At 49.6% G+C, this 15,560-nt stretch overlaps 1 protein-coding gene across 1 annotated transcript; it reads right to left on the reverse strand.

Annotated features, from left to right (window-relative positions):
- Positions 1 to 2,193: 2,193 nt before the first annotated feature.
- LOC138365929 (WD repeat-containing protein 86-like) lies at positions 2,194 to 14,128 on the reverse strand. Its single transcript, XM_069326640.1, has 8 exons — positions 13,922 to 14,128; positions 12,562 to 12,683; positions 11,325 to 11,470; positions 9,883 to 10,029; positions 7,418 to 7,543; positions 4,623 to 4,842; positions 3,419 to 3,593; positions 2,194 to 2,940 (listed from the first exon to the last, which is right to left on the reverse strand). The coding sequence occupies exons 1-8, from the start codon at positions 14,104 to 14,106 to the stop codon at positions 2,850 to 2,852; spliced, it is 1,212 nt and encodes a 403-aa protein (XP_069182741.1). The 5' UTR covers positions 14,107 to 14,128; the 3' UTR covers positions 2,194 to 2,849.
- Between the last annotated feature and the right edge of the window lie 1,432 nt (positions 14,129 to 15,560).

The raw sequence follows: 15,560 nt of genomic DNA on the forward strand, positions 1-15,560 counted from the left end.
GACGTTCTGGCTACTAGGTACGACATATATTATATATATATATATATACATATATATACTAGTATATTTTGGTAGCAGTCTTTCCTGTAGACATATATTATTAAATATGACCGAAAAAGTAAGATTAATAATTCTAACACGAATTTTCTTAATCTTTCGTACATTTCTTTTCACTGTTGGTGGTAATTCAAAAATCAATTCTCCAAAATTCATTTTTATTTCTAGTCTGACGCGACACTTGAGCGCGTTTCGTAAAACTTATTACATTTTCAAAGACTTTAGTTAACACATACACAACTGAATAGAACTTACATATCTCCGATTTTGTTTATATCTACATTTGAGTGAGGTGGATGGGGTGAGGTGGTATTTAATAAGGTATTAATTTCATCAACACAAGCCAGAACATGAAACAATGGGTATTGAATAGAAGTGATTGTAGAAAGCCTATTGGTCCATATTTCTTGATGCTGCTATATTGGAGCGGAGTCTTGAGGTGGGTAGAATATAGTTGTGCATTAATTGGCTGTTGATTGCTGGTGTTGACTTCTTGATGTGTAATGCCTCGCAAACGTCAAGCCGCCTGCTATCGCTGTATCTATCGATGATTTCTGTGTTGTTTACTAGGATTTCTCTGGCGATGGTTTGGTTGTGGGAAGAGATTATATGTTCCTTAATGAAGCCCTGTTGCTTATGCATCGTTAAACGCCTAGAAAGAGATGTTGTTGTCTTGCCTATATACTGGGTTTTTTGGAGCTTACAGTCCCCAAGAGGGCATTTGAAGGCATAGACGACGTTAGTCTCTTTTAAAGCGTTCTGTTTTGTGTCTGGAGAATTTCTCATTAGTAGGCTGGCCGTTTTGCTGGTTTTATAGTAAATCGTCAGTTGTATCCTCTGATTTTTGTCTGTAGGGATAACGTTTCTATTAACAATATGTTTCAGGACCCTTTCCTCCGTTTTATGAGCTGTGGAAAAGAAGTTCCTGTAAAATAGTCTAATAGGGGGTATAGGTGTTGTGTTGGTTGTCTCTTCAGAGGTTGCATGGCGTTTCACTTTCCTTCTTATGATGTCTTCGACGAAACCATTGGAGAAGCCGTTGTTGACTAGGACCTGCCTTACCCTACAGAGTTCTTCCCCGGCGCCGCCGGGGAAGCTGCAGCAGCGAACGGGACGCTCACCTCCTCACCCCCGGAGTCCTCCTCCAGAGGGAGCGGCGGGAAATCCTCCTCACGGAACAAGTTCACAGGAGCGACCGGATCAGCAGTACACCCGACAGCCTGATGCCCCAACAAGCCACACCGGAAGCAAGTACGGGGTTGCCGGGCATAAAACACACGCACGTAGTACCCCAACAGCCGGACAGAACACGGTATGTCTGACCTCAGTCGCATCCCGAGGGTCCGAATGTTGGTCTTCACACCCGAATACGTGCCAGACGACAGGGAGTTCATCCGCACACTGACGATGGAGCCGTACCTCTGGAAGAATCGCCGGAGGAGAGTCTCAGGAAACTCCATGGGGGCGCCATGAACACTGACAATCGTCACAGCACCACTACGGTCTGAAATGGTCACAGACCCGGTGCCGTACTGTAACTGCAAAGTATGACCCTCGTACCTCCATAAGAAAGCACGGTACACCGCCTCACCCACAAACTTGATAACAACACGGTGAGCAGTTACCAGCTCAATGCCATATACGTCCCCAACCGGGACACGAAGCATGTCACTCAACACCACGTTCACCAGCGGGTAACCAGCACGGCCAGTAAACTCCAATCCGATGGAGTTTAACCGCACGACAGCGGGAATAGGGCCGCCCATCGCAAAACACGCCACGTCTCCACCATCAGGAACAGCAGGGAGGGTAAACACCCCCACACCCCCTGCCGGCGAAAACGGCAACGACCACAAACTGCCGGAGCGGACAAGCGACACGTCCTCACTCAACGGCAGCGCAGGTGGAACTCCCCTGGATCATTATCAAGTCGATTGTCATCCTTGGTGATATTTAGCGCCCTCTGATTATCCCGCACATTTGATGGTGCTACATAACCTTCCCGGTTTGGTGCCTTCTTTTTGATAATTACTTACTTCATCAATAATGCACAAAGTAATAAATATATAAAAGGAAAAATTATTAGGGTTTTTGAAGAACAAATATTTAATACATGTATTTATTTGCTTAATATACGTAAATATATTTCATTAATAGATGTATAATCATTGAAAACAATTCGTTCATTAACAATTTTATTTGAAAAAGCTATTTTTATTTAAATTATTTTGTTCTTTAGGAACAAACTATTTATGTAGTTTAAATACCTGTTTTTGAATGTGAAAATGAATGCACAGTAATTTTCACGCAGAAATCGTCATTTTTCAAAGATTGGGTCAAGAGATATAAATTTAGTAGCTACAATGGTCAAAGGTATAAGTTCAGCAGCTATAGTGGTCAAGAGTATATTCTGCAGTATAAAAAAATAGTTTATAAAATGTGCCTGGGGCAAGCACTTCACCAGATTGTTTCAACAACTCGTTAACGTTTGTTATGATCAATACGTTCAATTTCATCCTGTAGGTTATGACCCCAGGATTACTGAAGACCATTGTTCATTGTTGCTGTTGATTAACATTGTAGCCAATAAGGAGTCTTAATGTTGTGTCAGCATGGCTTAATAAAGGAATACCTTGTGCTGGTGGAAACAGCAGGGTACAGGGTGCCTTACTCCCACCTAATGATCGTCGCGGTGTCAATGTATATACAGATAGTGTCGCGGTGTTTCCTGGCTTGTGCGGACCTCTGTGGCCAGCTGGTCGCCGTGTCAGCAAGTTTTTCACCTGTTGGCTTTATTTGGCACTGTTATCTTCATTATCATTGGCATTATTGTCATCACTGTCGTCATCTTCGTCGCTGGAGTCCTGATCATCGAGCTCAGTACTGAAACGGATGTTAATTGCTTTTATATATTATATAATATATTATAATATATTATATTATATTATATAATATTATATATTATATAATATATATTATATTATATATAATATTATATAATATATATTATATAAGTAATTATCAAAAGAAGGCATCATATATATAATGTAGATATACGTAGCTTCACTATAGGGTGATAGTAGATGACACGCACAAATAATGGGAAAAGTGTCCAGGTCTGTGCTACAATGTCAACTCGGCAGAGTTCCTTATAAAACAACAAGCAGCTACAAGACACCACAGCTGTATACTGTAGCCTGCTTGTCTCAACAATACAAATCTTGCACAGAACAAAAAGACATTCTCAGGTATGAAGAGAGAGAGAAAGGGGAATAAGCATAGAACGCATATTCATTATTTCTGGTCAAGGTGCTGGTGCATCCTTCCCCCCCAGACCATGATGGAGGTGATGAAAGGTTACCTGCGCTTAGCGAGGTCCCAGACCATTATGGTGGTGTCTGTGGAGCCGCTGAAGAGCTTCGTGCCACACATCATGAGGCAGTTGACACCAATCTTGTGCCCGACGTACACTGCCAGCAGCTGCTTACTTGTGGCGTCAAATGCTCTCGTCAGATTGTCACTGCATCCAGTGTACACTGTAGAGGCAAGTGATAATTTATTGTACACTCTGGAAGCAAGTCCGGCTTTATTGTACACTGTGGGGGGGGGGGAGCCAAGTGTGGCTGTAGTGTACACTGTGGGGGGGGGGCAAGTGTGGCTGTAGTGTACACTGGGGGGGGGCAAGTGTGGCTGTAGTGTACACTGGGGGGGGGGGCAAGTGTGGCTGTAGTGTACACTGGGGGGGGGGCAAGTGTGGCTGTAGTGTACACTGGGGGGGGGGCAAGTGTGGCTGTAGTGTACACTGGGGGGGGGGGGGCAAGTGTGGCTGTAGTGTCCCACTCTATACCCCTCACTCTACACCCAGTTAGTTGCACACTTTGCCCTCTCCCTACACCCAGTCAGTCACACTCTATCCCCCCCTCACTCTTCAACCAGTTAGCTACACACTATACCCTTACTCTACACTATACCCTCATTCCACATCCCCTCAGCCATGCACTACACTTCAGCCATACTCTATAACCTCATTCTACACCCAATCAGAAAGGAAAGGCTGCGAAGAAAGGCTACGAGAAATACTCTTCTGTCTTCTAATGTCGTGAGGTGCAAGGGGATACATGATCACTACCTACAAAATTCTCAGGAATTGACAGGGTAGATAAAGATTAACTGTTTAACACGGGTGGTACGCGAGCAAGGGGACACAGGTGGAAACTGAGTACCCAAATGAACCACATTGACGGTAGAAAGAACTTTTTCAGTGTCAGTAGTTAATAGATGGAATGCATTAGGCAGTGATGTGGTGGAGGCTGACTCCATACAGTTTATAATGTAGATATGACAGAGCCCAGTAGGCTCAGGGACCTGTACATCAGTTGATTGACAGTTGAGAGGCGGGAAAAAAGAGCCAGAGCTCAACCCTCGCAAGCACAATTAGGCGAGTACAATACACTCACTCTACACCCAGTCAGTCACACTACACCCAGTCACTTCCTACACCATCACTCTACACCCAGTCACTTTCTATATCATCACTCTACACCCAGTCACATCTAAGGACTCACCGATGCCCTTGTGGAACTTGATGCAGTTGACGGTGTTGTTGTGACCAGTGAAGGTGTTGAGGGCCTCGACGGTGAGGGTCTTGTGCTGGTGGAGGTTCCTGGGGAGGTGGTCGTCGGCGCCCACCTCCCACCCCTTCACCACCCCGCCTCCATCACCGCTGTAGAGCAGCTGCTTCAGCACCACCAGACACACTACGTGGTGCTGGTGGCCCGCGAAAACCTGCATCACAACACCTCCTTATCTTACGTACTGGTGTTAACATCAGCAACACCTGTTGTAAACACCTGCCTCCAAGGAGTGGGTGCAACACCTGCCCCTCACTCCTGAGGAGCAACATTAACTGCATACAGAAGACGCTTAAGCTAAGTGTGCCTTTAAAGAAAATGATTAAGGTATATTTCAGATTGATATTGATGACATATGTTAGACGAGTCCCAGAGTATGCAGCGCCAGCATGCAACCCACACCTGGTAAATTACAAGAAAATATAGATGGCCCAAAGATTGCCAACAATACAGGTTGCAGAGTTTAGGAACTGAGCTACAAGGAAAGGCTGAATGAACTAAACCTAGCGACATTGGAAGAGAAGGATAAGCGGAAACAGGATCACTAATATAATATAATGAATACAATAGGCATAGTGGATAGTACTTTTCCAGTTAAGGAACAATAGAACGAGGGCCATAGGTGGAACACAGATGAGCCAGGGAAATGTAAGGGGGATACTTGTGTGCAGTATATGTCTAGAGTATAGCAGGGAAGTACATATCATTGTATAATTATTAAGTGGGGCTCGGGAACTGGGTCTTACTCCCCGTAGACTCAACTATGTAAGCACATGTTAAGTAATACAATCACCATGAAACAAGAGTGGGCAGAGAAATGGCTTTTAGAGTTCAACCTCAACAAGTGTATGGTAATGAACTTGTGAGAAGAAAGCAGGAGACGACACCAAGAGAATGAAACTTCAAATAAAGACAAATGAATAAGAGAATGAAACTTCAGGGATAGGCAAGATGATAGTACTTGGGAATGACTATAATGCCAGCAGTGACCTTACTGGCTGACATAACTAGGATAATATTGAAAGCATGTGACGTGCTGTGAACATAAGAACTGTATTTATGAACTTAAGAAAGTATTCTATCATTCTAATCTAAACAACCTATGTGAGACCAATAATAGAATATTTAACACCGGCATGCAATCTGACCCTCATGAAGCACAAAATTGAAACTTAGTTCTCTAAGTTAAGAAGGTTAAGTTATGAAGACAAGCTTATGGAACTTAAATCTCAACCCTAGAAGAGAGAAGGAACAGAATTAAAAAGTTACGAAGGGAATAGGCAATGTTATGAATGAGATGTGTGATAGGGGATGGGAAAGAAAAAAAAAAAAGAGGAGGTAGAAGTTTGAAAGGAGGTAGAAGGATGAAGAGCACAGAATGAGAAGAGTAGACCGAGAGGAGGGATGCAAAACACAGAAGTAAAGAGGTAAACACCATAGAGGAAGAGGATAGAGAGGAAAGAGGAAGAGTATGAAAACAGTTAAAAGTGGAAGAGATGCTGCTATCATCCAGTCAACTTTATAGACAAGAGTATGATTATCTTTCAGCCTTTTTATGTATGTAGTGATAACATTAAGCTTGTGGTCAATCTAATCAGTAACATTCTGTGAGCGCCTTTCACTCTGCACAGCTCAACATATAGATGGTGTATGGTATAGTTTTAACAGATCAACAATTTTCATCCAAGGCTAAATTGGATAACGCTAGTAATGGTTAATTTATATATTTCTCATAAATTACTTTTTAAACACAAATAATCTTGATATTTATGTAAAGATTACATAAATTTGTAATCTTTACAAAATGTTCAATATGAAGGGAATCGTTGAAAGAACTAAAAAAAATATCTACACGACTGACAGACATTTCTAAACATCTGATAAGAACCACACTGCACTTACACTCAACAAGGATCAAGATAACGAGGTGTCGGGAGGGGGGGGCCAAGGCCCCACCTGGGCTGGGAAAGGTCTGGAGGTCTCTGAATGACAATCAAGAAAACCGACTTAAATTTGTCTATCCAAATCCAAAGCGAGCTTCGCAATTTAACTGGCGACAAGGAACTAAGCTGTGCCCATTAAGAGAGTCTGGGCCTACCTTGCTATCAATACAGACTAGGGGAGTGCTCGTTGCAGGGCGATATCAAGGCATACTGACACAGGTGATCCACCCCCGGTTATACGATTAGTAGGTCGCGGTAACTGGTATGAAATGTAACACACAAGACCTGGCCTCTTGGGTCTAAGGGTAACTTAGCACACAGAAGGTACGAGTTTGCATTGTCTAGCGACACTCCCTAACACCACAATTCCCTCTGTTGTAATCGTTCAACTATGTTAATTTAAAAATAAAACCATTCATGGAGTTGCAACAAGGTGGACAAACGCAGCCTCTTAATTTGAAGGACGGAAAAGAGGACACAGGAGAAAGCAGAAAGCACAAAGGAATCGAATAAATGTACGGAAACAGATGGTTAACACTTGTAGCGAACTGAGAAAACAAAGTTGTGACAGCCACCTCCGTCTCCGTCTCCAACTTAATTAACAGATACCAGACTGAAAGGCGAGAGATTAAAGAAGGGTGAGGATGGGAGAGGGGTACAGTCACCTATGCTGAAGCAGGTGACAAGGGAGGGGGGGTACAGTCACCTATGCTGAAGCAGGTGACAAGGGAAGGGGGGATTAGTCACCTACCCTGGCAGGAGAGGAGGGTTTGTACAGTCACCTACCCTGAAGCAGATACCGGTAGCGAGGTCCCAGCTACGAAGGGTTCTGTCGGCACTGCCGGTGTAGAGGAGCCGGCCGGCGTTGTCGGTGGCCAGGCAGCTCACGCAGGAGGTGTGGCCCTCGAACTTCTGGTACAGTAAGACACACCCCACACAGTAAATGATGGTAGATTATGGTATATTAAAAGTAATCACTAAAAGGTAATGACAATAGTAATGTGGTCATGTGTTCGTCACAGGAAGTTGCCTCCTCAAGAAGGCTGACAAACAGTGCATGAATGACTAATGGAAAAAAAAGCACCCTTACTGACCTTGAGACACGTGCCGCTGGTGAAGCACCAGGGCGGGGGGGGGGGGTACTGACCTTGAGACACGTGCCGCTGGTGAAGCACCAGGGCAGGGGGGGAGGGTACTAACCTTGAGACACGTGCCGCTGGTGAAGCACCAGGGCAGGGGGGGAGGGTACTGACCTTGAGACACGTGCCGCTGGTGAAGCAACAGGGCGGGGGGGGGGGGTACTGACCTTGAGACACGTGCCGCTGGTGAAGCACCAGGGCGGGGGGGGGGGTACTGACCTTGAGACACGTGCCGCTGGTGAAGCACCAGGGGGGGGGGTTACTGACCTTGAGACACGTGCCGCTGGTGAAGCACCAGGGGGGGTTACTGACCTTGAGACACGTGCCGCTGGTGAAGCACCGGGGCGGGGGGGGTACTGACCTTGAGACACGTGCCGCTGGTGAAGCACCAGGGGGGGGTTACTGACCTTGAGACACGTGCCGCTGGTGAAGCACCAGGGGGGGGTTACTGACCTTGAGACACGTGCCGCTGGTGAAGCACCAGGGGGGGGTTACTGACCTTGAGACACGTGCCGCTGGTGAAGCACCAGGGGGGGGGGGGGTTACTGACCTTGAGACACGTGCCGCTGGTGAAGCACCGGGGCGGGGGGGGGGGGGGGTACTGACCTTGAGACACGTGCCGCTGGTGAAGCACCAGGGGGGGGTTACTGACCTTGAGACACGTGCCGCAGGTGAAGCACCAGGGGGGGGTTACTGACCTTGAGACACGTGCCGCTGGTGAACCACCAGGGGGGGGTTACTGACCTTGAGACACGTGCCGCTGGTGAAGCACCAGGGCGGGGGGGGGGGGTACTGACCTTGAGACACGTGCCGCTGGTGAAGCACCAGGGCGGGGGGGGGGGTACTGACCTTGAGACACGTGCCGCTGGTGAAGCACCAGGGGGGGGTTACTGACCTTGAGACACGTGCCGCTGGTGAAGCACCAGGGCGGGGGGGGGGTACTGACCTTGAGACACGTGCCGCTGGTGAAGCACCAGGCGGGGGGGGGCAGGGGGAGGTACTGACCTTGAGACACGTGCCGCTGGTGAAGCACCAGGGCGGGGGGGGGGGAGGTACTGACCTTGAGACACGTGCCGCTGGTGAAGCACCAGGGCGGGGGGGGGTACTGACCTTGAGACACGTGCCGCTGGTGAAGCACCAGGGGGGGGTTACTGACCTTGAGACACGTGCCGCTGGTGAAGCACCAGGGCGGGGGGGAGGTACTGACCTTGAGACACGTGCCGCTGGTGAAGCACCAGGGCGGGGGGGGGGTACTGACCTTGAGACACGTGCCGCTGGTGAAGCACCAGGGCGGGAGGGGGGCAGGGGGAGGTACTGACCTTGAGACACGTGCCGCTGGTGAAGCACCAGGGCGGGGGGGGGGGGTACTGACCTTGAGACACGTGCCGCTGGTGAAGCACCAGGGCGGGGGGGGGGGGGGTACTGACCTTGAGACACGTGCCGCTGGTGAAGCACCAGGGCGGGGGGGGGGGTACTGACCTTGAGACACGTGCCGCTGGTGAAGCACCAGGGCGGGGGGGGGGGGTACTGACCTTGAGACACGTGCCGCTGGTGAAGCACCAGGGCGGGGGGGGGGGTACTGACCTTGAGACACGTGCCGCTGGTGAAGCACCAGGGCGGGGGGGGGGGGGGGTACTGACTTTGAGACACGTGCCGCTGGTGAAGCACCAGGGGGGGCAGGGGGGGTACTGACCTTGAGACACGTGCCGCTGGTGAAGCACCAGGGCGGGGGGGGGGGGTACTGACCTTGAGACACGTGCCGCTGGTGAAGCACCAGGGCGGGGGGGGGATACTGACCTTGAGACACGTGCCGCTGGTGAAGCACCAGGGCGGGGGGTGGGTACTGACCTTCAGACACGTGCCGCTGGTGAAGCACCAGGGCGGGGGGGGGGTACTGACCTTCAGACACGTGCCGCTGGTGAAGCACCAGGGCAGGGGGGGAGGGTACTGACCTTGAGACACGTGCCGCTGGTGAAGCAACAGGGCGGGGGGGGGGGGGTACTGACCTTCAGACACGTGCCGCTGGTGAAGCACCAGGGCGGGGGGGGGGGGTACTGACCTTGAGACACGTGCCGCTGGTGAAGCACCAGGGCGGGGGGGGGAGGTACTGACCTTGAGACACGTGCCGCTGGTGAAGCACCAGGATCGGGCGGTGCAGTCCATGCTGCCGGTGATGATGACGTCACCCAGGCCCTTGACCTCGTTAATCTGGTCGTCCCCCGGGATGATGGCCAGGCAGTAGATGCCCCCGGTGTGTCCCTACACAACAACAAGGACACTCGTTACTCTTAACTACTGCCCCCGGTGTGTCCCTACACAACACCCAGGACACTCGTTACTCTCTCTTAACTACTGCCTCCGGTGTGTTAGTCGCTCTAGGCCACAAACACACGCTTGTATGGTCAGTTGATTGACGGTTGAGAGGCGGGACCAAAGAGCCAGAACTCAACCCCCCGTAAACACAACTAGGTAAGTACAACTAGGTGAGTATACACACACACACACACACACACACACACACACACACACACACACACACACACACACAAACATGAGTTCTGGAAAGGGAAATCTTGCCTACCAAACCTTTTGGAATTCTATGATAAAATAACGAGGATAAGGCAGGACAGAAAAGGTTGGGCAGACTGCATATTTCTGGACCGCCAAAAGGCCTTTGTTACAGTACCGCACATGAGCCTGCTATTCAAATTTGAGACGCAAGCGGGATTAAGCGGAAAGGCCCTAGCATGGGTAAGGAACTACCTAACAGGAAGGAGCCAGAGGCTTCCGGTACGGGGCGAGAAGTCAGACTGGCGAACAGTAACGAGTGGAGTACCTCAAGGATCGGTGCTGGGACCAATTTTAGTTCTAATATACGTTAACGACATGTTTACAGGAATCCTACATGTCGATGCTCGCGGCTGACGCAAAGCTGATGAGAAGAGTTGTGACAGATGAGGATTGTAGGATCCTCCAAGAGGATTTTAACAGGTTGCAGAGATGGTCAGAAAAATGGCTACTGGAGTTCAACACGGGCAAATGTAAAGTTATGGAAATGGGATTAGGTGACAGGATACCAAAGGGACACTACACATTGAAGGGGAACTGCCTACCTGTGACGACTCTAGAAAGAGACCTGGGCGTGGACGTAACACCTAATCTAACTCCTGAGGAAAAAATGGAATGCACTTAAAGAGAACGGTTGAGCTTTGGCTGTTTGGTCCCGCCTCTCAACTGTCAATCAACTGGTGTACAGGTTCCTGAGCCTACTGGGCTCTATCATATCTACATTTGAAACTGTGTATGGAGTCAGCCTCCACCACATCACTGCCTAATGCATTCCACCTGTTAACTACTCTGACACTGAAAAAGTTCTTTCTAACGTCCCTGTGGCTCATTTGGGTACTCAGTCTCTACCTGTGTCCCCTTGTTCGAGTACCACCCGTGTTGAATAGTTTATCCTTGTCTACCCTGTCTATTCCCCTGAGGATTTTTTTTTTGTTAGAAAGAAAATTATATGTAGTAGACAGAAGAAGACAAGTCGTGGTCAATACCTGGAAAGTGCGGATGCAGACGGAGGTGTCGTCGTGCTCCTCCAGCTCGTCCTCGTCGATGTACCAAGCCTTAGCGGTGGTGTCCTGGGACGTGCTGAACACGTACTCTCCCGTGCACAGCACCCGCGTCACTCGCGAATTGTGACCTGTGCCACGACTTGTATTAGTGGTGTGGCTGGGGGCAGGTAGTGTGGCTGGGGGCAGGTAGTGTGGCTGGGGGCAGGTAGTGTGACTGGGGGCAGGTAGTGTGGCTGGGGTCAGGTAGTGTGGCTGGGGGCAGGTAGTGTGGCTGGGGGCAGGTAGTGTGACTGGGGGCAGGTAGTGTGGCTGGGGTCAGGTAGTGTGGCTGGGGGCAGGTAGTGTGGCTGGGGGCAGGTAGTGTGGCTGGGGGCAGGTAGTGTGGCTGGGGGCAGGTAGTGTGGCTGGGGGCAGGTGGTGTGGCTGGGGGCAGGTGGTGTGGCTGGGGGCAGGTGGTGTGGCTGGGGGCAGGTGGTGTGGCTGGGGGCAGGTGGTGTGGCTGGGGGCAGGTAGTGTGGCTGGGGTCAGGTAGTGAGGCTGGGGGCAGGTGGTGTGGCTGGGGGCAGGTAGTGTGGCTGGGGGCAGGTAGTGTGGCTGGGGGCAGGTAGTGTGGCTGGGGGCAGGTAGTGTGGCTGGGGGCAGGTAGTGTGGCTGGGGGCAGGTAGTGTGGCTGGGGGCAGGTAGTGTGGCTGGGGGCAGGTAGTGTGGCTGGGGGCAGGTAGTGTGGCTGGGGGCAGGTAGTGAGGCTGGGGGCAGGTAGTGTGGCTGGGGGCAGGTAGTGTGGCTGGGGGCAGGTAGTGTGGCTGGGGGCAGGTGGTGTGGCTGGGGGCAGGTAGTGTGGCTGGGGGCAGGTGGTGTGGCTGGGGGCAGGTGGTGTGGCTGGGGGCAGGTGGTGTGGCTGGGGGCAGGTGGTGTGGCTGGGGGCAGGTGGTGTGGCTAGGGGCAGGTGGTGTGGCTAGGGGCAGGTGGTGTGGCTGGGGGCAGGTAGTGTGGCTGGGGGCAGGTAGTGTGGCTGGGGGAAGGTAGTGTGGCTGGGGGAAGGTAGTGTGGCTGGGGGCAGGTGGTGTGGCTGGGGGCAGGTGGTGTGGCTGGGGGCAGGTAGTGTGGCTGGGGGCAGGTGGTGTGGCTGAAGGAGAGGAGCATGGGTAAGGGAGAGGAGCATGGGTAAGGGAGAGGAGCATGGGCTTAGTATCAGGCACAATACGGCTTGGTGACGTACCGTGATAGGTGAAGAGACAGTCACAGGTGATAATGTCCCACTTCCTGAGGGTGCTGTCAGCTGACCCCGTGATGACGAAGGTGTCGTGGACCGTCACGCAGGTGATGTAGCTTGTGTGGCCCCTGTCACAAGCACCCATTGTTAAGATAGTGGGCCCCTGGGCACGATACAGTCTTTATAACTTGGGGCTCCTGACAATAGTACCCAGACTTTATAACTTGGGGCTCCTGACAACAGTACACAGACTTTATAACTTGGGGCTCCTGACAACAGTACCCAGACTTTATAACTTGGGGCTCCTGACAACAGTACCCAGACTTTATAACTTGGGGCTCCTGACAGCAGTACCCAGACTTTATAACTTGGGGCTCCTGATAGCAGTATTTGGATGACACCAAGACATACATATACTGAACACACATATACGTATAACACATGATGCGTTCACGTACATTTGCCACCAAGACAGACATACAGTATGACACCTAGACAGATATAGCGTATGACACCTAGACAGATATAGCGTATGACACCTAGACAGACATAGCGTATGACACCTAGACAGACATACCGTATGACACAAAGGCAGACATACCGTATGACACAAAGGCAGACATACCATATGACACAAAGGCAGACATACCGTATGACACCAAGGCAGACATACCGTATGACACAGAGGTAGACATACCGTATGACACCAAGACAGGCATACAGTATGACACAAAGGCAGACATACCATATGACACAAAGGCAGACATACCGTATGACACCAAGGCAGACATACCGTATGACACAGAGGCAGACATACCGTATGACACCAAGACAGACATACAGTATGAGACCAAGACAGACATACCATATGACACCTAGACAGATATAGCGTATGACACCTAGACAGACATACCGATGACACAGAGGCAGACATACCGTATGACACCGAGACAGACATACCGTATGACACAGAGGCAGACATACCGTATGACACCGAGACAGACATACCGTATGACACAGAGGCAGACATACCGTATGACACAGAGGCAGACATAACGTATGACACAGAGGCAGACATACCGTATGACACAGAGGCAGACATACCGTATGACACAGAGGCAGACATACCATATGACACAGAGGCAGACATACCGTATGACACAGAGGCAGACATACCGTATGACACAGAGGCAGACATACCGTATGACACAGAGGCAGACATAACGTATGACACAGAGGCAGACATACCGTATGACAGAGGCAGACATACCGTATGACACAGAGGCAGACATACCATATGACACAGAGGCAGACATACCATATGACACAGAGGCAGACATACCGTATGACACAGAGGCAGACATACCGTATGACACCAAGACACTCGGTGTCGTCTTCACCAACGGACCAGACTCTGGCAGTCTTGTCCTCGGAGCCGGTGACGAGCAGAGACTCGTCGTCCGAGGCGGCCATGCAGTTGATGCTACCATTATGATCACAGAGTGTCTCCTGCGGGAATTTCCTCAGGTCCCTGCTACCGGCGGCGCCCATCCTGCCTCCTCCTGCTGGGGACACGAACGCCCATACCTTAGTTCTACAACGTAGCCAACCCCATCAAAACATTATATATGTACCCAGCTCAATTAATGAATAATAAACCAATTAATCTAAGGTATATCTGGGATCTATCACTTGATTTAGTAAATGCCCCCAAGAAAGATAGTGTACACATTATTACTACAGTTAACACTATACAGCATCACAGTACTTAGGTTATGGGTAACGATGTGTATTAGTGCTATACCGACGGTTCAGGAGAATAAGGTGGAAGATGTACCGGATGTGCATGTAATGTATTTAACTAATCTTTTCTCGTACACACAGCAATGAAGCGCGTCAATGATTGTGCACGTACAACTCAAACCGAACTTGCAGGCTTATACCTTGTCACTGAATTGTTAAAAGACGAAGGCAGTGGACTTATATACTGTGACTCGCAGAGTGCACTCCAGGTATTGAACGCACATAGTAACACCCAGAATATAGTCAGTTATATTCGAATGAATGTTTTACCTGCTAAAGAACACAGATTTGAAATAAAATTCTTTTAGATGCCATCACATGTTGGCATTTCAAAGCATAATATTGTTATGCTTGCAAAGACCACCTGTAGTAGACCAGTAGTAGAAAACAATATGGGTGTATTACGGCCTGCTTGAGCCAGTAACTGTTCGGGTTTTAAACCTCTTCTTTATCCTACCCAAAGTCGATGGTAAGATCAAGAATTGGCGGTAACAAGTGACAGTGCAAGGAATGAAGGGGGGATAAACAATACGCAATTACACCTTCACCAATATATATATATATATATATATATATATATATATATATATATATATATATATATATATATATATATATACAACTTTAGAACACTTTCCCACCAGGAGACTCGAACCCTAGCCAGCACAGAAGCCTTCCAGCAACTGGCATAACAGGTACGCCTTAACCCGCTCCACCACCAGCTCAGACCCCAGCACTAGAGCAAGTGAGGGGTCACCCCCTATATGTGGGGTGGTGTATGTGACCGCTATATGTGGGGTGGTGTATGTGACCCCTATATGTGGGGTGGTGTATGTGACCCCTATATGTGGGGTGGTGTATGTGACCGCTATATGTGGGGTGGTGTATGTGACCGCTATATGTGGGGTGGTGTATGTGACCGCTATATGTGGGGTGGTGTATGTGACCCCTATATGTGGGGTGGTGTATGTGACCCCTATATGTGGGGTGGTGTATGTGACCGCTATATGTGGGGTGGTGTATGTGACCGCTATATGTGGGGTGGTGTATGTGACCCCTATATGTGGGGTGGTGTATGTGACCGCTATATGTGGGGTGGTGTATGTGACCGCTATATGTGGGGTGGTGTATGTGACCGCTATATGTGGGGTGGTGTATGTGACCCCTATATGTGGGGTGGTGTATGTGACCGCTATATGTGG

This window comes from Procambarus clarkii, chromosome 18 (assembly GCF_040958095.1).
Source record: "Procambarus clarkii isolate CNS0578487 chromosome 18, FALCON_Pclarkii_2.0, whole genome shotgun sequence".
Lineage (NCBI taxonomy): Eukaryota > Metazoa > Arthropoda > Malacostraca > Decapoda > Cambaridae > Procambarus > Procambarus clarkii.

Bases quoted from the DNA above. Each gene is read 5' to 3' on its own strand.
- LOC138365929 (XM_069326640.1), bottom strand. From the start codon at position 14,106: ATGGGCGCCGCCGGTAGCAGGGACCTGAGGAAATTCCCGCAGGAGACA. The intron at 4,843-7,417 runs GTAGGTGACTGT...GTTGTGATGCAG, and splicing joins CTACCGGTATCTGCTTCAGG to GTTTTCGCGGGCCACCAGCA. The intron at 2,941-3,418 runs GTAACCTTTCAT...CATCCGTTTCAG, and splicing joins TGGGACCTCGCTAAGCGCAG to TACTGAGCTCGATGATCAGG.